The sequence below is a fragment of the Passer montanus genome, unplaced genomic scaffold (genome assembly GCF_014805655.1).
Source record: "Passer montanus isolate IOZ18808 unplaced genomic scaffold, ASM1480565v1 scaffold33, whole genome shotgun sequence".
Lineage (NCBI taxonomy): Eukaryota > Metazoa > Chordata > Aves > Passeriformes > Passeridae > Passer > Passer montanus.
The window spans coordinates 3,965,780-3,993,179 of record NW_024368041.1 but is presented as its reverse complement, the minus strand read 5'-3'; the positions used below and the strand labels follow the sequence as shown (position 1 = coordinate 3,993,179).

Genomic DNA, 27,400 nt, shown 5'->3' with positions numbered 1-27,400 from the left:
CCAGTCATGAATGCTTGATACAACTCCTAGAAATATTTAGGAGAAATATATACATTGTAAATTCCATCTCCAAAGGAGGTTATCAATGTTTTAACCATATTATCAACAAACTTCACATTACTTAAACATATACTTTGAATCTATCTCTCATAGTATAAATCTCTCAAGACAGAAGAAAGTACCTAGATTCCAAATCAAAGTTCTGCCCTAGGAACTCATATATTGCTATGCAGAGTTCTTAGACCCATCCTCCAGATGGAATTCAGAAACTCGTGCAAAGTTCCCAGGTTTCCTACTACATGGACCAAAGTGTCAAACACCCAAGAACCACAGTCAGCAGACAGCTGCCTAGTGACAGGCAATACAAAGAACTGAGAGCATCTCAAAACAGGCTGAAATCCACCTCTTGTGCATCTCATGTTGGGTACTGATGCTTCTCCCATCACTCAGGAATACAACCTGGATCAAGTAAATACAGACTCTCCAAGCAACTCATTCTTCCAGGCAGTTACCACTGATGACGTGTGGATTGCCTCCCATAATAACACAGACATTAAAATATTCACTCACAGTGGTGGCTGAATCCCCCATCTGCTATATTTGTTATAAAACCCTCCTCCAAAGCAAGAGCTATAAATACTAACTGACCGATAATCCTGTGTTAGAAACATTCTCTACTGCTGCTTTTATAGAAAAGCCAGAGAAATGAGATTTATTGGAATAGACATAACTGGTGCTGGATCAACTACACACGAGTTCATCTCTGCAATGACCCGCACGTCAGGTTCACTTAACCAGGAAAGGAAACCTCCATCTGCAGCCACCTTGTGGCTCACATTGTGTGGGACTAAAAACAAATATCCTATTCCTTCTGCTCTTCATATATTTCACCTTTTAGTAAGTATGTGGTAAATGAGTTATCTGCCAAACTAGCGCTAGGAGCAGACACCAAGCAAGGCAAGAACCCTGCCATGAGGTGAGCCCCGCTCCCCGGAGCATCTCTCCCCGCTGGGCTCCAGGACTCCTGGCACGGACCTTCCGCAGGGCGCCTTCTCCTGAGGGAAGGGCGCACCCCGAGAGCCCGCAGCGGGACAAACGCGGCACGCAGCTCCGCGCTCCGCCCTGCCCCGGCTCCGCGCACCAGCCCGGGGAGGAGGCTGAGCACAGTCCCCGGACGGGCAGGGCACTCGGGGTTTTCCCTCGCTGTCACTCGGGCAGGGCACTCGGGGTTTTCCCGTCTCGCTGCCCGGGCACTCGCTCACGTTCGCGGCCCGCCAGGCCAAGCCGGAGCTGCCCCGGCCCCGCAGAGGGAGGCGGCGGAGGGGGCCGGGACCGCGCTCTCCCGCTCGCCTTCCACAGCCCCGCAGCCTGGCCAGGGGCTCCAGGCTCCGCTCCTGAGCCCCGACTCCTCTGAGGGAGCTCCCCACCACCCGCACCCACCCGTGCGAAACCGAGTGCCCCGCCGCGGGTGAAGGGAGAGACCGCGGGGAGCTCGGGGCCTCCGCGGAGCTGAGGCGGGGAGCGGAGCCCGAGAGAGCCGGAGGCTGCCGGCAGCGAGCGGGGACGAGGCGGGGACGCCTCGCCAGCCCGGGAGCTCCGCGGAGAAAGCGCCGTGCGGGGCCGGGGCGGAGCGACCGCCCCGACAGAGCGGAGAGGGGCCAGGGAGGGAGGGAGCGAGGGAGCCAGAGCCTCCGCCACAGCAACAGTGAGACTGACTGGGTTTTAATTACTATCAGCTATCAAAGTAAGGCCTTGGCAGGGGGTTTCCTAAAGGGGTTTCCCCATCCTAGCCTGAGCTCGCTCCATCTCCTCCTCCCTCGCCCCGTTCTCCCTCCGGCGCTCCCGCCCAGCCGCCGTGGAGGATGGCCGGGCAGGTTGATGGGAAGCTCTCCGGTCCTGCCTGGACCCCCCGCCCGCCTGGCCCCCGCCCTCGATGGGGACGAAGCGCAGCGCACACCGACCTGTGCGGGCATCGGCCGGGAGCGGCCGGCGGGCAGCGGCCGCTGCTCTTCACGCGTGGCTGCGGGAGAGCCGCTTCCCTCCCCGCTGGCCGCTCCGCATCTGATAAGGCGAAGGGGTAGAGAAAGGAGGCGGGCAATTATAGAGCAGAAGGTGGAAAGAAGCGGGGGAGGGAAGAGGCATCAGCGATGCCTGAGATCCCACCCTCCGCCCCCGACCCCCGCGGCGGGGGCGCGGCCAGGTGCGCGGGCAGCGTTCCGCGGGCAGGTGCTGGGCTTGCCAGTGTCCTCGGTATTCTGGGTTTGCTATCTGTTAACTCGTTTTCCTCTCTCCAAAGTTCCTTATTCACTTAGTTTATAAATTATTTCGAAGCTGCCTACTCCGCAGTACGGCTTGGAATGCAAGTGTTCCCCACGCCAGCTATTGAGATGTGTGGATTAGTGACTCATTGGGGAAATATTTATATAAAAGCGTTCCAACTTTTCTGGCTTAGTATAAATCTTGATTAAAAGTGTTGTAGTACGTACCTACATTTTTTGCCATATGGATAGACACGGCAGTGGTACGTGGAATTGCAGAATCTATATTCTATATTTCCATAGAAATATGAGTTGCCTTGTGGTATATCCTACTAAATTTACAATTAAGGCTACTATTCACAAAGTCTGTAAGTCCCGACAATTTAAGAGGTGAATGAAAATATTCATTACAACATGCCTGGTCATCTGTATAAAATTACAAATGAAATCACTGAAGAAGTTAAGAATCAGTCACAGGTGATACAGAGATGTGCATACTTTCTTAGTGTAAGTTGGGGCCCGTTCTAGGGAAGGAGAAGGCAATGAGTCACAGGGAGATGACTGTGACTAAGTGTAAAGCAGGACCTTCTGTTGCTGAGTAGGATTCCCAGTACTGCAGATTCTTGTCCAAATTCCTAGTCCATGGATTTCTTTCCAGTTAAACTGCAGATATGTTTGGGTTTTAAAGGAACTCTTTAAGTTTAGTTGTTTTCTATAGCAAAAGTTCAAAAGCATTGCTAGATCTAAAAAGCTTCTACCAGATTCCTAGATCTTGTCACCTGCAGTTATTCTACTGCATTGCCACCTGTGTGCAACAGCAAACACACGTACCAGTCAAGAAGAGCAGTTTGCAAGATAATTCCTCTGAAGGAAAAAGATGTTCAGGTCATTGATGTTAAATATGATGTCGTTTGTACCTCTTTCAGTCCCTAATCTGTGTATTTAGCTAAACAGTAATACCCAGAATAACAAAAAACTGCTCATAGAATCATAGAATTATAGAATATGCTGAGTTAGAAGAGGCCCATAGGATCATCAAGTTCATCTCCTGGCCCTGTGCAGGACTCCTCAAGTCTCACACCATGTGCCCAAAAGCATTGTCCAAACACTTCTTGAATTCTATCAGACTGGATGCTGTGATGACTTCCCTGGGGGACCTGTTCCAGTGCCCAAACATCCTCCAGGTAAAAAAAACTTTTCCTGATATTCAACTTAAACTTCTCCTAACTCAACTCCAGGCCATTCCCTTGGGTCCTGTCATGGGTCACAAGAATGAAAACATCATTACTGCATCTTGTACTTATCCTCACAAGGAAGCTGTAAATGCAATGAGGTCCCCCCTCAGTCTCCTTTTCTCCAGACAGAACAAACCAAGTGACAGCTGTTCCTCATATGGCTTCCCCTCCAGACCCTTCACCATCCTCATGGCCCTCCTTTATTGGACTTTAATGGCTTAATATCTTTTTTATGTTTGGTAACCAAAACCACCCCCAGCACTCGAGGTAAGGCTGCCCCAGTGGAGTGCAGAGTAGGACAATCCCCTGCCTTGCCTGGCTGGCAGTGCTGCCCCTGATGCCCCCCAGGATAGGGTTGAAGCTCCTTGCTGCTAGGACACTGCCGGCTGATGTCCAACTTGCCATCAACCAGGACCCCCAGTCCCTTTCCATGGCTCTGCTCTCCAGCCTCTCATTCCCCAGTCTATACACAGCCAGGGCTGCCCATCCCAGGTGCAGAATCTGGCACTTGCCCTTGTTAAACTTCACACTGTTGGAGATTGCCCAACCCTTTAATTTGTGGAGGGCTCTCTGCAGGGCCTCTCTGCTCTCTAGGGAGTTGACAGCTCCTCCCAATTCAGTGTCTTCAGCAAACTTATTTAGTATTCCCTCGAGTCCTGCATCCAGGTCATTAATGAAGATGTTGAAGAGAACTGGGTCAAGGATGGAATGCCCTGGAACCCCACTTGTGGCAGTCACCAGTCTGATGTCACCACACTCACTAGAACTCTTTTTGCCTGACCTGTGAGGCAGTAACTTACCTATCACATAACTCAGTTATCCAGCTGTGGGCTGGGCAATCCAGAAGGACTCTGTGGGAGACAGTATCAAAGCTTTGATGAAGTCCAAAAAGATTGCATTTAGTGACTTCCCTCGATGGATCAGCCTATTTGCAGTGCCCCTGAAGATTCAGTAAATGTAGAGGGGTAAATCAACCCAATCCAGGATTGCTTGCTGGCTCACGTATTTCAGGGTAGGACAAGGAAGAGCCTGCCAAGAGGAGAGTCTGGCTCCCTCTCTTTCTCTTTTTTTTTTTTTTCCCCTCCTCTCAGATTTGTAATATGGTATCCAAAGCCCACGAGCACCATCCTGTGGCTGCAGCTTGTTGGAGTATTGTGATTCAAACAAGACAGATCTTGAGGACCCCATTGATGGGTAAATAGATTCTGTAGCTCCTTATAGCTTTCAAATGTCGTTATATTTCATTTTTTGTTTGTCTGTTTGCATCAGAATTGAAATTAATATTTTAAGATTATGCAAAGTGTGTGCTTTCAAGTGTGACTTGGTTGATTTTATTATTATCATATTCTTTTCCTCATTTATAACTCTAACATAATTTGACCACTTTCAGAGCTAATCATGCTTATTACGATTGAGTTTACTCAGCTTTCTCTGGAAGGCACAATAGATGTCTTTGCATTATTCCAAGGAAGAACTATTGCTGACAAGTTCAAGGTAAAAATTAAAAGGTAAGTTTCCTTGGAAGAGTTTGTGTAATGTGCACATTTGGAAATAGAGTAAGAACACACTAAGCTTAGTATTAATGTACAAATTATTTATCAATGTTTCCTTGTCTACCATTAAAAGCAAGCAAGCAAACAAACAAAAAACCTTTGAATTTTAAGAATTAATTTAATGATTGTGAATTTGCCCCATAAATTTTCTTTCCACTATTTTGAATTGGCCAAGCCTCGGTGATTTCAAAAGAACAACTATTTAAAGCCACCACATTTTAAAGGTATTCACATCAGCAAGATATGGACCATCTTTGGCTTGGCTAGTGTAGATTACACAAAATTTCTATAAATAGGATTACATGGCAATGATGTTGGAAATACAGCTGGAAACAATTAATCCATCACAAGAACAGAATTAGTGCAGGCTCACGACCTCAGAGTGAGCTGGCTGAATATCTCAGGGTCTGATTGAACCAAGCAATGGATCACCAGCAGCAGTACTTGTGCAAACTGAACAGAAACCAAAAAAATGGATGGTTTTGGTCATTGTGGGGCAGAATTGCACTGTAATTATCAATCCTTTTCTTTTTTTTTTCCCCATATCTCCTGGTTTTTAGGATCTACTTAGAGTATTTCTATTTTTTCATATACTAATGAATGCAATGTATACAATTTTTCACAAGATTTTAGAAAAGAGCATATCAGGTCTGGGGGATATTTTCAAATGGCAAATAATCAAAAACTAATTAGGTTTTGTATGCTTTTATTAAAATGTTTTTTAAGCTAACTAGCATTTTTAACTCCTAAACTAAAATATCCTTTCCTTTCCTTTCCTTTCCTTTCCTTTCCTTTCCTTTCCTTTCCTTTCCTTTCCTTTCCTTTCCTTTCCTTTCCTTTCCTTTCCTTTCCTTTCCTTTCCTTTCCTTTCCTTTCCTTTCCTTTCCTTTCCTTTCCTTTCCTTTCCTTTCCTTTCCTTTCCTTTCCTTTCCTTTCCTTTCCTTTCCTTTCCTTTCCTTTCCTTTCCTTTCCCTTTCCATTTTGCAATTTACAATATTTAAAAATTTACAATTTTAAATGCCTTTTCTCCTCCAGCATCCAAAAGTTCCTGTTGCATTCAAAGATCCTGACTATGACACATCTATTTGAATGACTCAAACGATTCCCTAGGCCTAACAGCAATTCATCAATTTTTCTTTTTTTTGCTATTAAAAGAACTCCATAACACAGAGACAGAGATGATACTTGAGGTGAAGTATAACTGACTTTTGCTTTACATTTTGTTAAATATAATGGAACATGCAATACTCTTTGAAAAACGGTGTGCCAAGATCAGTCTGTCAACACTTGCAGTAATTAGGTGATCTTTGAATTAAGCCATGCACTGAGAGAGTAGAGAAGGACTTAGGACTGTATTCTGCCCAAATTAAAACAGAGAAAAAAAATTTATTTGTGATGCACCTTCTTTAACATATTTGCCATGCATGCTTACTTTTAAATTTTTCTCTTCATTAGTTAAGACAATTGTTTTGAGATATGAATATATAGTGAAATAACTTTTGAGAAGGGCAGATATCTTTTGTGAAGTATTTTTTTAGTGGCTTTCTTTATGTTACAACTATTTGTCTGATATCAACACCACAAATGTGGCTTTCCACATCTCTGTTTTTAGCCAGGAACAGTAAAAGTAGTCCAGCTTTCCTTCTTTATTTGTTGACATGTCTGATGAGTCGTTTTCATTTCCTTGATAGTTTTTTTTTCCTTGGTACTTGCAGTGCTGTCAGCACTTTATTGAGCTGCTAGTTCTATTAATCTGAAGTTTATTACACATAATGAGGTAAGTGAAAGGGATGCAGAGGAAACCAAATTGACGCCATGGCCATCAAAGTGTAAAAGTTCATGTTTAGAGTTGGTCCAGCTCCTCCAAACACAAAGGAAGGAAAGCAAAACTGGGCAAAAGGACCATAGGGAGATGGAAAAAAAAGACTCCAAATATTATTCAATCATGTATTTTTCTGTTCTCTTCTCAGTATGAAGAAGGTAATGGCAAGAATGACAAGATTAGTGTTTCGTAAAGTTGGCTTTTCATTCTGCAGTCAAATTAGATCTCTTTATATTTCAGAGGCGAGGTTAACTGCTGTGTGTTTACACTTCCACATCTCAGCCAGTTTCTGAGCCTTTCTCTGGCCAGCTCTGAGGAATAAATATAGCTGTATGAGCCTGGTAACATGGTCAGGAGCTACTTTCATCCTTCTGAGTCTCTGACAAGTGCAGCTTGTCAGATTGATTTAGAGAGGGAGCTCAACCACTTATTAAAGTCCACAAGCAGCAGGGAGGCTGAGTTCAGCTTGCTGAGATCCTGAAGGTGCAAATTCCTACACCCACAGCCTCCTCACAGCTGCAGTGAAGGGCAGAGCATCAGAGAAGTGATGTTGTCCTATCTGACAACCTCACTGGACAGGGAGGGCTCTTGTGTGCTCTTTCTCCCTCAGGCTGCAACAAGGAGGGGTTTCCTTGTCTGTTGTGGCAATGTTCTGGACTCAGCAGCATTATACAGGATCACAGAGGCTTTGGAATGCCTCTGTGGAGAACATGTCCAACTCCACCCTGTTAAGTGAGGGGCACCTAGAGTGGATTCCCTGGGCCAAGCTGAGTTATGAGTGTCTCCAAGAATGGAGACTCCACATCCTGCCTGGCTGACCTACTCCAGTGTTTGACCACCTTCACAATGAAGGAAAAAATCTTGCCACAACACAAATGTTTTCTTATGTTCAGATGGAATCAGATTAGTGCCCACCACTCCAGGGCCTTTTCTGCAAAGCCAGCCACGAGTGTGTACTGGTGTCTGGGGTTATTCCTCCTGAAAGGCAGGGGTTTGCACATCCTTTTGCTGAACTTTATAATGTTCCTATTTTGCATTTCTCCAGCCTAGTGAGGGTGCTATAGATGGTAGCAGAACCATCTTATGGTCACTACTCCCAGCTTTTTTGCTAGCTGTGAACTTGTTCAAGGTGCACTTTCCACCATTGACCAGTCCAGTAATGAAGAGTCAAAGCAGTATTGGCTCTGGTACCAAACCTTGTGGTACATCTCTGGTGACTGGACTTCACACTCCTAATCAGAACCCCCTGAGCCTAGAAATTCAGCCAATTTTCAATTCATCTCACTGTCCACTCATCTGGTCCATGCCTCATCAGTGTGTCTATGAGGAAGTTATGGGAGAAAGCATTACTAAAGTTAAGATAAATACACTGCAGTCATCATGTGAGCACTGCTCCCATTTGCTCCCAGGCTACATGCTGAGACTTTATCAACCCTTCCAAGAGAGCTCTGCATCTGGTGGGTAGGTCCTGGGACACTGCCAGCATGGAGCAAGGCTGCCCTGAGTAAAGAGGAACAACCAGACTTCATGGAATTGGATCTACCAGCAGCTGGAAAGGGGTAGGTACAAATACATTAGCCTGGCCAAATGTTTCACTGGATTAAGCTGCAGTGTGGATTAATTCACAGCCCATCAATGATACAGCTCAACACAGTGAGGGAAGGATTCCCCCATATTTTACTGAAAAAGCATAAGAGTTTCAGATTCTGGCTGTCTGTGCAAGAAATAATTTTCTTTGGAATGAAATCCTGGCTGAAATGTATATTTAAACCAGTAAGAGCTGGAAGCAAGACTGTGGGGTCTCTGTAATAAATACCATAAGTAATGAATGCAAAGGATGTATGGAACAAGAAATAATTCCTTTCCAAATAACACATATCTTAAGCTATGAACTAAAAGAAACAGAGCTTCTTGTCTTTCTCCTACTGAGCTTCTGCACTGAGTTCCTACACTGAACACCCTTGAACACTGTCAATATGCACCTCTGCTCTGCCTCACTCTACTCTAAGCACTTTTCTAGGACAAGTTTTACATGAGGAACGAGATTTATTAAATGTTGTACACATGATGGTCTGGTTTTGCATTTTGTAGATTACTGAAAAACTGAATTTTCAGTTTTTCCAATTTGCAATTTTATCTGTTCATTAGACTCTAAAATAATTGTAGTTGTCTCCTAGAATAATATCACATAGCATTTTTAATGCCACTGAATAAACACACAAACCAAACTCTCCTTTAAAATAGTATTTATATTTCTCAAATTTTTAGTCATTAAATTGTTTCATTTGTACAGTTTTCAACAGCCTTATTCTCTTTGCTGCTTTTGTTTTAAGGGGTTTCCAGTGGATTATGAGAATCAGATGTGGGTACTTTGTTCCCCTTCTCATTTTTAAGCATTATAGTTGGAATAGACTTAGTTTTCCAATATTTATTTAAGCATATGTTAAACATACAAAGTTATCTTTCCATTAATAAAATACTGAATTGACCTTAGCAGAAACTTTATGAAAGATAAATGGTCCTGAGATTTGTCTTTGCCAAAAAAAAGAAGAAAAAAAATTTGTAAAATTTTTTTGTAAAAAATCCCAGCCCGTATTTTAGAGTGATTTTATACAAAAATGTGAACAGAGAAAAACAAAGAGAAATATTAATGTTTTATTTGCTGCAAACAGCTCAATAAAATCACCCCTACTCAAACACTCACTGAAAAAAAATCAGTATGATTTGCATGTTTATATTCCAGGAGTATTTAAGTTTTTATTTATATTTTATTTGGTTTTATTTTTCCATTAAATACTGATACTAAAAATAGTATACTGCAAATCTCATTTTATCAAGTGTGAGAAGAATTTACAGCAGTTTAAAACATTTTTCTTTTTTTAGCTGTGAAGCAACAACAGAGGGGGGCAGTCTTGGATAAACATCTCTTCTGTGTGTTCACAAACCTCTGTCTTTTGTGCTTCTGCAGATCCAAATTCAAGTACTGTGTCTGTTAGAACGCTACTCTTTGATCTGTATTATAACAGTCAAGAGATTATCAGTTGTAGAGACCTGGATTACTCCCCTCCTGTGCAGGAAGGTTCCAGTGAGGCAAAGCCAGCCCGCTGGAGCTCCTGGTGCAGGAGGAGCTGCTCCGGGGGATGGCTGAGGTCAGTGCACCTGCACTGCAGGAGTTCCTGTGCTGTGGTCTTTCAGCTCTCCCTGAGACTGAGGTGAGCATTTGGTTTACCAAGAACTGCTGTGATAAAGAGGAGGCTGTTTTGGTTCTGCTCTGCATCTGTTGCAGAATCAGCTGTGTGTTGTGTGTGCACCCAGGAAGTGCACACGCTTCCCACTGAACATGATTAAGCACCTAAATATAAAGTAAAAAATAACAGGAAATTACACAGGAGGAAAGCAAGTGTGTACTCTAGCCTTAAACAAAGAACCAGCAGAAACTGGGCTTCAAAGTGATCTGACAATTTAAAGAATTATAGGGTATTGTGACAAAGAATGAGAAAGCAGAAAAAAGGAGAGGTAATAGTCTACAACCACAAAAAGCAGATAGCATCTCAAAAGCTTTTGGGTTAGCCTTTTTTTTCCCTTAACTCTCAACTCTTAGAGACTGTATTTTATGCTGTTGTAAAAACTTTTTTGAGTATATGGTTCTTGCCCTGAACGTAACCTCAATCCATATTCTCCACAAAAATAGGTAAAAGTAAGATATTTGACAGCACTCCATCCTTGACTCTATATAATTTTCTAGTATTTGTTTGTTAAACTGTAGTGACTGACTTCTCATCTCAGCCTTCTTGGACCAAGTCATTTTTTTCCTGTTTCATTTTCATTATCACTGTTTAGACCCTTTTGTAAGCTTTAATTCATTGGTAGCATGTTTCATAAATGATAGTTCAAGTGTTGTAATATTGGCACTAGCCACAGTAAGGTACTTTGTCTTACAATACACAGAAAAAAGCTTGTATGTGGCCTGTTTAACACAGTGTTTGAAGTCAGACAGGTTACAAAATAACAATCAAAATGATGTCTTGTTTCTTACACAGTGTTTCTTACACCATAATCTTCAGAGATAATGGTGGGTTAGTAAATGTTCTTCACTGTCTTACACAATCAAAATCTCTGTCCTGAGGTTTGCAGTCTTGGCAGAACAGTCAAAACACCTACTTTAGGCCACTGGGCATTTCACAATGTTGTTTTTTGTAGTAATAAAAATAGCAGTTAATCATACATCTATTATTATTATTGTCCAGCACATGGAAAGGAGTTACTGCTGTTTGACCCATCAGCCAATTTGTCTCTTCAGATAGCAAGGTTTAACCTGACAAATTAGTCCTTAAAATCTGAAAACTCTGAATGCTTTTGCACTGAGAAGTGAGTGTGTGAGTCCTTGTAGTAATAGACTCTATATTCACCTTGCTTTTGCATATGCTGCCTTGATGCAGCTAATATTAGCCAGTGTAAGGGACTGAGTACACAGGCAATTAGACAGCAGTTCAGCTACATCGAGATGCACCACAATCCTCTTTCATCCTGATCAGTTATTTTTTCCCAAACCCAGCCAAAGGAATAACTTACCTTCCTGTCTCCCATGGAGCAGAGGTTGCTCTCCAGGGAGGAATCATATTGTGACCTGACTGATATTGACTCTTAGAGGACTCCCCCATCTTGTCCTCCCTGTGCCCTGTCACTGTTTAGGCTGCCAGCCTAGAAAGTCTGGGAAGCTGAACATGAGAATGTGGATCTGGACAATGAGACCTCCTCAGTAAAATAATTATGTACTGGACCTAAAATATGCACACTGTAGGGATTTGAATATGTGCACTGATAAAAGCAGCTTGGTTGGTGTTTGGCTGTGTTCCATTACAATGAAGAGCAAAACTCACTGGAAGGGGAAGAAGGAGGATAGGATCAGTTTATTTCAAAGCAAGCTGTAACCACCTTTGAAATTGTGTAATCTTCAGGCTCAGCTCACACCCAGAAGCCCTCCTTGAGCAGTTCTCCTCCAGGTGATGCAGAACCATCCCGATGTCTGTCCTTTAGCTGCTTCTGTATGGTATCAGAGAAAGGAACAGGCAGTAATGAGGCATTTTGTTACTGACATCTACTGTCAGTGCATAAAGAAAGTCATGTTTCTGCCCTTCTCTACAGTCTGAACTTCATTTTTGTTGCATTACATCTACTGATATTTTTAAAAACTTGGGTATTTATTGCCTGCACACTAATGAAAAAAGAAATAATTGGAAAGAAGTGAAGAACAGCTTTGTTTCTCCAGTGTAGTGCATTTTTACTATGTTATCTTTTTGTAAAAACTTCCACATGGCCATTTGCCATGTCCAGAAAATATAATTATAAAACAAGTTCAGATTGCTATGTATATTCTGTTAATATTCCAAACTTTCAGTCATAAAACTTAGAGCATGTGAAGTTTCCTCAGCAGAGGAACACAGTAGGAATGCAGTGCTGTGTCTTGTTTGTGTGTTCACAGGATTAGGTGAGAGCTCAGTGTGCCACACTGGCAGTGACCCATTAAAACAAGACCTGAATGACAGCCAGTGCTTTAGTGAGGCTGAATCAATACCCTGAACATCAGTGGAACAGGTCAATTCCTTACTGGCACAAGGAGCATCCAGTCTCCTTTTTGTTGGCCTTTTTTTTTTTTAAGATGTTAGTTTAGAGAAATCTGTGCTTCTCGCGTTGAGTAGCATTTGTTTTTAAACCAAGGCTGCATTTGGTGGTCAAGCCCAGTGCAAATTTAAAAAATAACTTCCTAAAATGAGGCTGTCTTATCTTTCTGCTGTTAAAAACAGCCTGTCATTAAGAAGTCAGACTGTGATTTTTCTTCTAATCTTATAGTCAGGTGGCATTTTTATACACTTAATGGAATTATTTCTGATTTTCCAGTAGGTAAATAAAACAGTAGGTCACCATAAATATTTTTAATCACTATTGTCATTTGCCTAGCTGCATTCTTGAAGAATTCTCAATACTATTTGTTTAACTAGCATTAATTTTCTTCACTTGCTTAGTGAGTGTGTAAGATTTATAGGGCTTTCAGTGAGTGATTATTGTCAGTAACAAAATCAGAATTATTAATGGAGGTAAATTAAACACCTGAACTCTTCGCAATTCTCCCTCTTTTTGCAAGAATGAAACCCACATTTTACAGCTGCCATAGTTCAAAAGATGTCAAGCTGTCATATTTACTTACAAATTCCCAGTTATGCTATTCTACTGAAAATACTGTTCAAAGCAAGCAATGCTCATTATTTGGCTGTGAAGTTACTCCTTTGGAAATCCTGTGGGCTTCCCAACGCTTGCTTTTAGCAACAGGCAGGAATGTGCTGGGCAAATCGTGATCTGCACACGCTGCTGAGTGTTTTGTGCTCGGCCCAGCTCCTGCAGCCCGTGTGTGTCGTTGTGCCCGCGCGAGCGCGGCCTTGGTCGCGCAAGGGACGCTCGGCCTCCCACGCGCCGCAGCAGGGCCTGGGCCTGCCCTCAGCAGCTCAGCCAGCGGGGCTGCCACTGGGCTGGCTGCACACAGAGCCTCTCCCCGGGACAGCCTGCCTGGAAGGGGAGCCTGGAGAGCAGCTGGAAGGCGGCTGTGGAGCTGAGGATGTCGTAGGTTGAGGGCACGTGGCGGGTACCTGGCACGCTGGTGACAAGAGTCTGCCAAAACTGAAACACAAAGTTCAAATAACACATTTATGGCTACAAAAGATTCAAAAGACATAAAGGGAAATATTTTTCCACAGCCATGGAGCCTGTGGGGTGCAGTCAATATGGGGCACTGCTGTCTTTGCAGCACTGCATGCCTTGCTTGCTCACTGAAGGCCATCCTGCAGGCTGCACGCTGGCCAAGGTTTTAATGAATTTCAGCTCTGCTCCTCTGCAGGCTTCATTGGTGGGCTTAGGTATCCAGGACATGGATTTTACATCGCGTATGTTGGATCTAGGAGCTCATGTGGTAACACTTGGAGAGTGGTGGATGTGGGAGTGGGGCACTCTGAGGATGCCCTGTAAAACCATGAAGAACATGAACATGGTGAAGAGGTAAAAGCCAGCTAGTAATGCAACACTCGCAGCATGTTAGGTAACTAGTGGTGAAATCTTCAGTCCCAGTAGCCTTCTAAACACCTGTGTGAGTTAATAGGCATTTTTAATTGATTTTTTAATATGTCAGCACCTAAGTTCTCTATAAATTTCACTTTGATTTCCTCACATTTGTTTGGATGCTGCCTGTGTCCCTTCTGCTACAGGGGTGAGCAGAAACTCCTCTTGTAGCAAAGGCTGAGACATCAAACACTGAGATGTGACTGACTGTGGTGCAAGGGACATAGCAGAGAGAGAGCCATCACTGAACTGCAGGGTAGAATATAAATACCTCAAGGCTCCCAGGAGCTACAATACCTGCCATATTGTAAGCAGTGCAATAAAACTCGAGTTTATGTGGAAACACTCAGCTGCTGCTGCATCTGTTCTCATCTGCTGGGTCTGCAGTAGCTCCTACTCCTTCTTATGATCCCATTTCTCTAATGGCTGTGACTCCTGGGGTGAAATTAGTACTTTTCATGACAACTTAAAAACAGTAACACTCAAAAAGCAGAAGTATCTGTTGAAACATGCAGGAAGTAATAATACAAGATCATTTATATACACAGATTACAGCTCAGCTGACAAATGGCTCTGGTTCCCTTGACTGTCAATAGACAATTCAGAAGCAAAGGGATCTTTGGGTGAGAAGCCACTTTGTATCTTGACTAAAAGCATGAGGAAAAGAAAAGGAGTCATGTTTGTTGAGATATTTAATAACATCACATCATCACAGTCAGTTCTGCATGATACAAGTGTGCAGCAGCTTCTCTGAGAATTGGCTGGATGGCCAGGATGTTCTTTTCCATCAACAGTGCTAATTGAATATACAGCTGGGTAACTCCAAAAAAATTACCAGCAGTGAGACAATTGAATCAGCAGATGTTAAGTGGTGATTATTAGGGATGTCATTCAGTTGTTCACACATAGGTGTCTAATGCATTTTGAAATATCCTACAATATTTAAGACGTCCTCTGGGACTTAATCTCTAGATGTGATTTTGAGGGGTCACAGCCTTCCTTGAAGCTGCTCTCTGCTACAGAAGAATATCTCAAATACCCTAAAAGCATCTTCAATGGCACTTGACATGTATGTGTATGCAACAAAACCAAGCCCCTCATTTCTGAGCTCCGATTCCAATTAGGTGAGTAGAAGTCGATGCCATCGCCCTGCTGCGATGTTTTTCAGACTATCTGCTGGGAAAAGATCACTGCATTAACCTGCGTGCCAAAGGTCATCTTTGCAATCACAAGCCCATTGTTAGGAGTTAATCATGATAACTACTGGAAAAGGGTATCATCAAAGAGCCTTTAAAAAGTGGACAATTTGATCCTAATCATGAAGTTTTTATTCCTGTATTACATGACTTCCTGGAGCTCTGCACATTAAGACAGCATTGTCTGTTTTCTGAGAAAGAAGTAGTAATCAGCAAGAGTTAAGGTAAATGGTTTTTTTTGCCTTCACCTTTCAAATTAAAATTTCTAAACCAGAAGAGATATTTTTCTTTCTCTAACTAGAGTAGATGTAGTCCAGGGGATTTATATTTAAATGGAATGCTGAATATTATAAGGAATGTAAATCAATAGCCCCCAGAAAAATAATTTCTTAGGAGAATGAACAATGATACAATCATTTAGAGTGGGAAATGAAACAAAACTGTAACACACAATAACACACGTTTTATCACGAAAGTCAAATATTAGGAGGGTAACTCAGCAGTCTTTTGTAAATGCATCTTTTAAGCATTTAATAAACAATTTGCCTGATGGAGTGTAATAGAAAATGAAATATTGAATATTTTAATATTCAACAGGATTTTGTTTATTCTGGCAAAACAAACTAAACACATGCACTTCCCAGCTGCAGTAACAAACAAAGGGTGCATAACATTATCTTCAGAAAGCACTTGAGCTGAAAATGCTTATAAAACAAAACAGACATTGAGAAAATGTAACATTAAGATCTTAAATACTTTCATGTTTCTTCCTTTCCAAGGTAAGGCATAAAAGCCAGTACATCCCATCTACAATTTTTAAATGAGCTTTAAGAAAATCTTATCATGGTTCTGGAAATATTTTGCAGGCAAAGAAAGGCTGTTAGGGCACTTCGAGAAATTAAATGGGTTCCTGATCCTGCAAACTATTGAGCACTTCTGAGTGTAATTACTTAATATTTCCCAGGCTTTGCTCAACACCATGCTTAATTAAACTTTTGCTAATAAACCTGAAGTACTCGGTTTAGCCCCATAGCTCCATTGACAAAGCAGTTGTTCAGTCAAGCCTGCATGTGTCTTTATTTTTAGTTGATGCACGCAGTGTTTGCATTCTACTTTATAAATAGAAGATATGAAAAAAAGTTTAAATTACTTTATAATGTAAATGGAACTTATTTTGTTAAAGGATATGTTTTGTTTGGGTAGTTTGTTATATTTGAAAGAGGGATATTTCCCAAAAATCTGTATCTTTACTATATTCTTATGTACTGTATTTTAGGGTTGAATGTTCATAAATTTAAACCATTAATGGCAACTTTGTTCTTATTGAAAAGGCAGGGTTAAGAATATAAATTGTAACTGTAGCCATAGAGGAACAACATTTTTTTCTCTCTGTGATGTTATTAAGACACTTAATAGGATATTATAGGACTGTCTCATCCCTGGCAGTGCTCAAGGCTGGGTTTGATGGGGCTCTGAGCAACCTGGTCTAGTGGAAGGTGTTCCTTTCCATGTCAGGGGAATGGAACTAGATCATCTTTAAGGTCCCTTCCCACCCAAACCATTCCATCATTCTATCACACAACCTTTCCATACTACATCCTTTCACTGCACCTGTCTGATAGATTCTTTTCTGTGGTCTACATTCATTTTTCTTATATTTTAAAATCATCAAAAAGAATTTTAAAACAAATTAACTTATCTTCATTTTTCTCCTTTTTTTTATAATTATTTGAACATACTATGTATTTTCCAGGTATGATCTACTAATAGGCATCATATTGCAGGTTTTGCTAGGGTTTTCATGAAATTTTCATGAGATTTTCCCAGAGGACATTTGCCTTGAGAAGGGCAGGTAAGAACAAGTCTTCCCTGAGTCAGGCTTGAGTACAAACTGAAAAGTATTTCTGTTCATCACAATTCCCACTGCAAACATAAGGGGGAAAATGCAGAACTTCTTTATCAGGTAGATGGAGAAATTAATTGTTTTTCTGTTTAAGAAGAGAAACTCTAAAACCTGAAGTGGAGAATAAAATGTAATTACAAAAATCTGCAGCCATTTACAGCTAGCAGGGAAGATAAGAGTTTCTGTGGTTCCAAGCCCAGCTGTGGTTGGGAGGCTGTGCTCCAGCTGGTACAGGAGGGAGGGAAGTCATGGGTAGCTCACCCAGAGGCCCAAAGGAAACACCACTCTGTGGAGGTCTCCTCTTTTGTCTCCATAACCTGAGAAAATGCATGAAAGTTGTGGCCCAACTGTGTTAAGAATCATACATAACTTTGTTAAGAGTATATGTGGTGTCATTTTACATTAAAATTAATTTTATTCCTTAATTTATGGTAATTTTTCTTACTTTGTTCTCTTGTCTTGAAGCATTGTTTATAGTGAAATAACATTTAATTGTAAAGTAGCATCCAATTCACCCATTTCCCTGAAATATTAGGCTTGCTAAATAATCACTGCTAATTTATGAAAAGCTAGTGATGGTGATCATGGTAAAGAGGCTCTCAGAAACAGACTAGTAAAAATACAAAGAAGCAGGACCATCAAGACCTTCCAGAAATTATTTTTGAGCTTGAAGAATAAAGTAGGACCAATGTCAACTATGCAGTAAAATAAGTAGAATAGGGAAGAAAATGAAATGTATCCATAAATCACTGGCAAAACAGCCTGGTGGGTGTGGGCTGTCCTGTTGACCAGTGTGCCCCAGCCTGGCCTGCTCGGGTGCATGCAGCAGCAGCAGGAGCTGCTGCATGGGAGCATTTCCCCGGAGAGGAGGAGTTCAGCTGCTCAGGTGTGATGGAAATGACTATTTGAAGTGGTCAGAGTACCACTAGCTGTCTGTGTACTGGAATCTAGAGAGCAGTTTGTAGACATCTCTATGTAGAAGCACCTTAGGAAGAGAAGCAAGAGGTTGCACATAAAAAGAGAGTTTTCCTCTGCAAATCACCTGGAAATTCTGGAAAGAAATTATGATTATTATTTGACAAGGCCATACAAAAGGTAGTAGGAGACTGTTGTACTCTAAGTTCAAGGAGAGTGGCAGTGACACAAGATGGGAAACCTATGGATACATGGCAGCATCTTTGTAGAAGAGGCATTACAACAATTTGTGCTACCTGAAGTACAATGTCTGCTTCAGCCCCTGCTCTTAAAGCTAAGCATTGCATTTTGGGTGTGTGTGGATACAACTCAAGTTTCAACAGTACTGGAAATTCACAGCTCCCATGGCCAATATAAGAGAGGATACCTAAGTGCAAAACAACAGGCATTTTCCTAGAGGACATTCAGTTTGACAGTTATAGCTCCTCCCTTCTGAATATTTCAGAATTTTCCTGAGGAATTGCAAGCACAAAGTTTAGGTAGCTATACATGAAACACCATCTTTATAGTATAAATTAATTGTATCATTGATTCCTGTGACATCCTTTGACATTCTTAAATTGTCTCTTGCATGGCTCCTTTTAAAAATTAAGGTATAAAGATTTACTTATGTACAAGTTTGTAGAGAAATCTGTGGTTTAAAATCACTCAGCCTCTCTGGAACATTAATGATATTTTTATCTGCACTGTGAATATACAAAGGGAATTCTGAATTGATAGGTACTATCTCTAATTTTGTGAGTAACATAAGTGAAAAATGAAAGCCACATCACTCACCAGATAAAGACATTTAAAAAGGGTGATCTATGAAAACCTTAATGACAATTTTAATGTAAAAGGTTAGTAGTTCACTTTATTTGAAGAGTGGTGTGGCCTAACTGTATTTATGTATGTGACATACATGTGATTTTTCACTTACACAAGTGGTCTAGCTCCAATTACACACTGGGAAGAAAATACTCATAATTGCAACAGTTGATTTCTCAGTCTGTCTTGCATTAGACAAACACTTTTGCAAGACATATTGTTTCAGTTTCTCCTGTCTCTAAAACTAAAATAATATTTTAAAAAATAACATTAAAATTTAGTATTTGATTCCCAGAATTATCTGAAATTATTAAAGCATTACTCTATAATTTGATAAGAAAATTACATACATTATAGCTACCAGCACAGAAGAAGAAAGGAGTCAATTGCTTACCTTCCTAAACCTCAGACTATTCTCATTTGTTTATGTCTATGTTAGTACATCTAATCAGTGCAGAGACTGTCTCTGGTCTGAAGGCCAAGAGGAACCAAATTCAGGTCTCATGTTATTTTCTGAACTACACTGGGGCAATTTTCTCAGAGATCCAGACCATGACAAGGGAACAAGCTGACCATTAAACCAGTAATTCTGAGACAGCATTTGACATATACCTAGGAAAACACTTTGAAAAACAGTCCTACTGCATGGCCTTTTCATTCCAAACCTCTTCTTGAATGTAATCTCATAGAAGGTACAGCAGGCCACACCCACTCATATTTCAGATGCTGCTATAACACAATATCTTTCTAATTCTGAAAGTTTTATTTTCAGTTTGTATGTGGACCTAAAATACAGACAATTAAGTTGTGATACACCTGAAGTGGATTATTGCATCATTGTGTGAATTAAATACCTTCCATGGGACTAGTTGTGGAACCAGCTGTGTTCAATACCATACACATGGTATTTCATCTTGAAAAAGATAATGAAAATCATTTATCTTGAGGGAAATATAACAGGAAAAAATATGATAAATATTGCACTGATTTAATGCTCCAATTAGCTTAACTGCTACTTGAATTTAATTAAATATTACATTGCTTGAAGATGTCCATGAATGATTTGCAAATGTACATGTACAGAGGAATGGCACTAATTTGAGTGATTAAGGCTTAAAGATTTATTAGAGGATCTTGCAAGATCTACAGTAACCAAAATGAGATCACAGAAGAGAGTAAGTCTTACAAAAACACGTGTCTTTTAAATGAAGCCGTTACTGCTGATGCCAGGGTTCATTTTTTAATTTCTGGTTTCTTGCTTCATTCTACACTGTGATATTCAAACTATTCATTCAAGATATCTCTTGAAATGCCTCCCTTCTGTGAATAATCTTACATTTCCCCTGGCACTTTGCAGGAAGCAAGGTGCTCTGTTATATTTGAAATCCTGTGCCCTCTGAAGTGCGTGGGAGTTTGACTCTGACTGCTGTGGATGTCTGGGAGCATATGCAGCACTGTGTGCAGACAAACTGCAATTTAACTGGAAATTATACATTTCATAGCTTAATTGTTTACTTTCCATCCTTTCCTCCAAAATACAATGTCATTGCAGACGCAATTTGAATACCTTTGTCACTCTGAAGAGGGAAAGAATTCATTAAATCCCAGGTTGTCAGTCAAGCTGAGAACACAATATGGAAATCCCTGTTAAACAGAAGGCAAGTAGCTGTGCTCAAATTGTGATAGAGACTAATGTATCTTGTGAATCAAGATGCCATCTCCAATCTGTAACATAATGAAATGCACAGATTTTTCCCTGCCCCCATTCCCACTCTTTTTGCTCCAGTCTGAAGTGCACTCTGTAATGCATTATTAAGCCAAATTCTGACCCAGTTTCTTAATTATCTGTAAGCTACAGAGAACTTCTAGCAGAATATTAACTAAGGCAAGAGATGTAATACAGATGAACCCATGATGGCATTAGAGACAATCATTAGCATTTTGGTAAGAAAATCCTTCAATTGTAATATTTAACTTAACCTAACATTCAGAATTTATATTTTAAAGGGGCTAAGCCACCAAAACAACCTAACATGCAGAATTTATATTTTGAAGGGGCTAAGCTGCCAAAACAACCCAGGGGAAAAAAAATTTTAAAAAAATAAAGAGAAATATTTGGAGAAACATTCCTAGATTCACAAACTCAAAATACTTATAGTATACTGAAACATTTCTGGAACATCAAGATTGTTTCCAACTGTTCTGAGTGGATACCATGGACAGTTATTACAATCTAATATAACACTGTGTGCCCAGCTATATATTTTGGATGAGCTGTAAAATCAGGTCATCCCTGTAACCCGCTGTGGCATATACATGTGTACCAAAATTTTGGGGAGTACAATTGGGATTCAGAAGTGCCATTGATGACAGTTTGAACAAACCCTCCAAACACTCTGGCGTCTGGTTAGTATCAAGTAAGCAGCTGCAGTTTTATACCTCCCTGCAGTGCTGCATTTTAGTAGAATATGAAAAGTTTTCTTGATGAAAATACAACCACAGATATACAAACCATAAACAAAGAACACAAGGACTTCTTCCTACAAAGATGCAGGAATACATGGTTTGAAGACTTGCTGTATCTCTGAAGTAAAAGTGTTTGAGTGAATGAAAAACATACTGAAGGAGCAATTTATTTAGTGAGAACAATTTTTAATACAAAACATGTTTCAAAATTATTTGAGGAAAAATACTTTCCCCACCCCAGAATTGGATGATTTGTGATATGTGCATATAGAAAGTCAAGCTTTAATTCTAAAATTTAGACAGCAGAGAAAGTCTGCAAAATGTATATATAATTTTGTGGAGCGGGATGTATTCATTCAGTTCAAAGATCAAAGAAAACCCATGCAGTCCCCTTAACATTGAGTTGAAGAGTCACTTAACTGCAGAATACGGAATTTTTATATATGTTTTTAAAAAATATTTCTTTCATTAATTCATCAATGAAAAATCCTACTGTTTGAGAAACAATACGAGTCATTTAAATACAATGTTTTATTTGTAACAGTGTCAAATGCAGCTCATGAGGGAAGGTGGTTCTTTGCAAAACATCAGATGATTGGAAAGTGCTGATAAACTTCATGTACATTCAAGTACATTGCTTCCATTTGAAGTGTGCTTTTGCTACTGGAGAATCTGGATGTATCATTCCTTATGCTAACACTGAATTTCCCACTACAACCTGCCAAATATTCCTCCTCTGGGAATTAAGGTGTCCAAAATTTCTCCAAAATGATGGATAGTAAGACTGAGGCACCTTTTCTTTACAGGTATGGAAAAAAACCTCAAAATCAATATTTTATGCTCAAGCACCTAATCCAGCACACAAGCATTGAAACCAAAAGACCAATTTTCAAAGGCAGTTTTTGTAAAAGACCACACGCTTTTCCATTTTCTTTCTAGACTAACCCACGTAATCAGTAAGGCCCAAGCATTCATACCACACTATCCTCTACAGAGCACAGACACCTTTTCTCATGCATTTGCAGTTCATTCGTGTTTCACTGTAATCAAGCCAGAATTTCATCAGCTGTCCCTCAGCCCAAGGAGAGAGCAACTGTGACTGCACGTGCTCCAGGGACAAAGCTGGAGACCAGGACAATGTTTATCCATGTCAGCATCTCATGGAAACCATCTGTGACACCCTGACCCCACAGTGCTTGGCTCTTTCACCTCCTGAAGTGCTTTGCTCCAGCAGTGGCCTGTGAGGAAATATGCACGGCCTCTTAGGCTGGAACCCGTTCTGACCGATGCAGCCATGGCTGGACAGACCACCTGAAGGCCCTGATCTTGTCTCTGTTGGGCACAGAGAAGTCCATAGTGAAAATAAGCTGGTATCTATTGTTCACATCTTAGCATAATCACCAGTGCTATTATTGTTAAAGGAAAGAGAGCCCCCTCCCCTAAAAGCAAAATTATCTCTTTAGACACAGCAGCATTCTGCTGCCTTGTGTCATGACACTCCATGGCTGTTGCTATTTGTCTCACAAAAATGTCCATTAAGAGGGGTTTTGTGCCTTCTCAGGCCTCCACTTCTTCCATCACTTCCATCACAATTGTTCGAGGGCCAGTCAGGATGAGGTTGCTTACTGTCCTGTAATCCACATGGAGAACATTGAGGCCATTGACAGACACGACAAATTGGCAAACCTGAGGAGAAAGCAAGCAGCAAAATGAGTTATGCATTAGACTTTATTTTGTTAGGTCAATTACACAGATGTACTATCAACTCCTGGGCAAGTAACACCTCCAGAACTCTTTACATCATCTCAGTTGGTACTCTTGAAAGCTCTCACATTTCTTAAAAGTAATCTGGCAAGTTAATTTTCCTTTTTTTTTTTTTTGAAACATCAATTCATCTTTCAAATCAGTGGAATTCAACTTTCCCATCTTTGAACTTCTGAAGTGCATCAATCATTTATCAATGTCAATATTTTTTTTTCTTACAGCAATGTTATTTTTTCTTGTATCAGTGATATTTTACTGTATCAATGATGCTTTGCAAACAATGTGGCATCTAGTTAAGGGGTCCCCAGCACAGGAAAGACAACTGTTGGAGCAAGTCCAAAGGAGGCCACAAAGGTGATTAGAAGGATGCAGCACTTCTTCTGTAAGGAACTAAGGTAAGGGAATTAGGTTTGCTCAGGCTGGAAAAGATGAGATTTCTGGGTCACCTTATTGTGGCCTTCCAGTACCTAAAAGGAGCCAACAAGGAAGATGGAGAGGGACTATTTTCACAAGGGCCTGGAGTAACAGGTCAAGGGGGAAAGGCTTTAAGCTGAAATAGATTTGGTTTGGATTAGATACCAGGTAGAAATGCTCTGCTATGAGTGTGGTGGGCACTGGCACAGGCTGCTCAGAGAAGCTGTGGATGCCCCATCCTTGGAACTGTTTAAGGACAGGTTGGATGGAGCTTTGAGCAATCTAGCCTTGTGAAAGCTGTCTCTGTTGACAGCAAGGCGGGGTGGGAACAAGATTATCTTTAGGTTCCCTTCCAACCCAAACCATTCTATGATTCTATGAAGACAGCTCTGGCTATTACAGTCTGTTACCTTTAGTTTGTCTTAAATGTTTCTTAGAAATCACTTTAGTCAGCTCTTGGTAATCACAGTAAAAACATGCACCATGTTTCCAGGCTCAGGGCAAGGTCTGGATGATGACTTCATTAGATTCAGCGCCAAAACCTCCAACGGTGTAACATGAACCAAATGGATCCAAATTTTAAGAAATAATATCATGGAAGATGAAGTCAGTACTAGGACAGATTAAAATGTCACTGCCATGTGATTGGTTTTAATTTCCTTCACCAAGTATGGCTTATTAATTAATTTCAAATATGCTAGTATTTTGTTTGTAAAAGCTATAACAAATACAAACATTGGAGGTTTTTTATGATCATAGGATATTTTCAAGCAAAATATTCTTGATAGAAATATAGTGACCAACATCACTGTACATCTTAAAACACACAGAGAAAGTCACATCAACATGGTAAAAATGCAGGAAAAGAAAGATAATACTGAATCCTCAAAGACATTAAGGCTTCTCTGTATATAATCATAACCTTACAGTGTTTGGTAAAAAGTGTGTGTAGTGTCTAGATCTGTAATTTTAATTATAAAAATATGGAGCCTAAGTGAATAATAATATCATCCTGATGTTTCAATGGAAACAATACATTCACTAGAAGGCTATCTTACCCATAAGTCACCTTGAATCTGTAAGAAAGAAGCTGCAAAACAATATCACCAGAAATTTTCATGCTTTATTTTATATGGACACTCCAGATCAGTTGTGGGCTCAATTTTATGAGGTTCAACAGGGCCAGGTCCTAGGTCTTGCACACCAGGGGGTTGTGGGTGGGATCAGTCTCTTCCCCCAGGTAACAATGACAGGGCAAGAGCAAACAACCTCAGGCTGCACCAGGGGAGGGTTAGTGCCAGGTCTGGTTGACAGGATGGTGTTTGGTCATAGCTTTGACACAATGATCTCAGTGGTCTTTTCCAACTTATTTTATTCTGTGATATGAAAACAAATTTCTTCACAGAACAGGTGGTCAGACATTGCTTCAGGCTGCCCAGGGAAGGGATAAAACCACCATCCTTGCAAGTGCCAAAAACCCCATGTGGACGAGGCACCAGGGAACAAGGTTTAGTGGTGAACACGTCAGTGTCAGGTTAATGGCTGGACTTGATGCTATTAGAGCAACCAGTCTTTCCCAGCAGTAATAATTCTATCAGTCTATGATTTTTCACTTTTCTTATTTAGGCAAAAGCACAAGACAGAAACGGTGTGGGAGAGGTGGGAAGCAGCTCTGGTGTCCTCCAATGCTAGCTCTAAAGCAGATTTTCTCACATGCCAAGTCACTTAACTTTTGTGTGCCAGTAACTTCCCTCTCAAGTAAAATGTGTGGTGAAACTCAATTTGTATTTCTGCAAAATGGACAGAATGTAGCTATCAATTTAAGAAAAATTATAGAGGAAGCAAACCCAATCCAAAAATGTAACATTTCATTAAAAATGTCACCAATTACTTTAATCTCTGCTTCTTAGAGCCTCTGCAGAGGAAGAGTGGCAGCAGCTCCTGAAGGGATGGTAGACCCTTGCACCCTACTCCTTACCCTCAGAACTCCTCTGCAGAGCTGAAGATCCTGGAAGTAGCCTTACCAGTAGACTGAATGATCACCAAAGTATGGCAATCAGTGACACAACTGAGTAAATTCCCATGGCAGTAACCTTTCCTATATATAAATATTTCATCTGCAAGTAGCATTGGGAAAATGGTTCTGGTTTTGCATGCAGACAAAGCCTTCTAAATTTTAAGGATTTTTGTTAAAAAGGTAACCCGTCATCCTGTGTAGTGTGTCCAATTAGTATTTAACTGGCATGTCTATTTAGTTTAAAATGCAGATTATTGCAGTATCTGTAGGTTTCAACTTCCAGTGGTATTTCCTAATACTTTCTATGCCTTTCCAAGATTGTATCAAGTTTTACTGAATTATAGCTCTGGCTCTAAAACAATATTTGGGTTGATTTAAAACAGACCAGCAGAAACAACATTGTCTCTTCAGGCTTAAAGCAGTTTTTGGAAGTTGAATGGCTGATCTTTGTTTTACTGTTGCATATTCTCAGACTTCTTGACTTACTGGAATCCCAATGCATGGGACTCGTGCTTAGCCAGGTTCAGTGGATAAATCTGCATGCTGGATCATGGCAGGGGCATTCAGGGCCCTTTGGGGAATGTCCCTGCCAGAGGAACAGACTCAGACCAGCCAGTGACCCACACCAGGGCTGCAATGGTGTAAAGGCAGATGGTACAGGCACAACATGAACAGCAGTCTGGATGCCAAAGAGTGACTTTCCTGTGGAAGACAAGAGCTGACACGTCTGCATTCTCAGTGTTTGTGTTATCACATGCCTTTGGCAGTACAATTAAGCAGCAATGCGTAGCTGAGAACAGCCCCCTTCGTGCCCTCCTTTGCAGCAGATCCACATGGCTTATTAGCTAAATCATTCCCAGTGGAGAGGATTAGATGCAAGAAGTCCACCCAGGACAGATGAGAAGACATATGCAGGGGGGAGGGCAATGCACAGAAGAGCACAGTCCCATCCTAAAAGTGCAGGGCAAGACCCATGAGGAACACGAGATGGTAATAAAGAGCAACTACCCTGGGGGTAGAAAGCTCTCTCCATAGCAATTACTTGACCAGTGCTCCTGAGGGCAGTCTCTGCAAATTCCAGACCTGGCTCTCTCAGGGATGAAGAAATGTGGAGCCCTTTGCTGTGTCCTCCAGTCCTGGTGATGAGAAAGAGGTTTGCACAGTCCCAAGCCCTTATTATGCTGACTGCCCTCAACTCACTCAGTTTTCCTCTCCCCACCCTGATTTCCCATTCAGCACTGCATCCAGCTAGGGGAAATGAAATGCAGTGCTGCTTTGTGCATGTTAGTCACCATCAGTCCTGCCCCAAAAATGCTCATATTGTGTATTGTTCTACTGAAGTTAAAAAACAAGCAAGAGCAAGTGAGCAGCCACTCACCAGCCCTGACTGGTGAGTCAATCCATATTATTTTCTCAGGAATTTTCTTCAGGAGACTGGTTTACAAAAACACAATGATTTAACATTACATTTATAAAAACACATTTCAAAAAGCTGTAAGTGCTCAGCTCATAGCTGCAGCTGTTAAGGGCTTTGTAACTACAAACATGTAAAATATTTCTGTTGGTTTCCACACATCAGTAACTATAATAGATGATAAACTACAGTTAAAAGAGCCTCAAAGAACCTTTTATTGTTCATTTCCTCATTGCTCTCCAAGGAGCTTGACAAGAGATAACCATCCCTTTTCATCCCTCAGACTTCAAGAAATGACACAGCCCAGAATAAATTCCGACCATTTTGTTGGTCAGGATGTGGTGACCTAAAAACCACAGAACTAATAATAGTTAAATAAAGCAACACTCAAATGAAAAAAAAAAACCTCCCCTAACTGATTTCAAATCTTTAAGTATCAGAGCAATAAGCATTTATTGTTGAGTATTTC

At 41.0% G+C, this 27,400-nt stretch overlaps 2 protein-coding genes across 2 annotated transcripts in view; both read right to left on the bottom strand.

Annotated features, from left to right (window-relative positions):
- The window catches only part of COL14A1 (collagen type XIV alpha 1 chain), a 116,149-nt gene extending 114,068 nt beyond the window's left edge, over positions 1-2,081 (bottom strand). The window contains exon 1 of the mRNA XM_039715386.1: positions 1,962-2,081. The gene's annotated coding sequence lies outside the window, so the exon portion shown is untranslated. The remainder of the gene's footprint in view (positions 1-1,961) is intronic.
- Positions 2,082-19,962: 17,881 nt separating this feature from the next.
- Positions 19,963-27,400, bottom strand: part of DEPTOR (DEP domain containing MTOR interacting protein) — a 78,369-nt gene continuing 70,931 nt past the window's right edge. Inside the window, exon 9 of the mRNA XM_039715403.1 lies at positions 19,963-23,008. Within this exon, the coding sequence (XP_039571337.1) occupies positions 22,880-23,008 (129 nt within the window). The 3' untranslated portion in view covers positions 19,963-22,879. The remainder of the gene's footprint in view (positions 23,009-27,400) is intronic.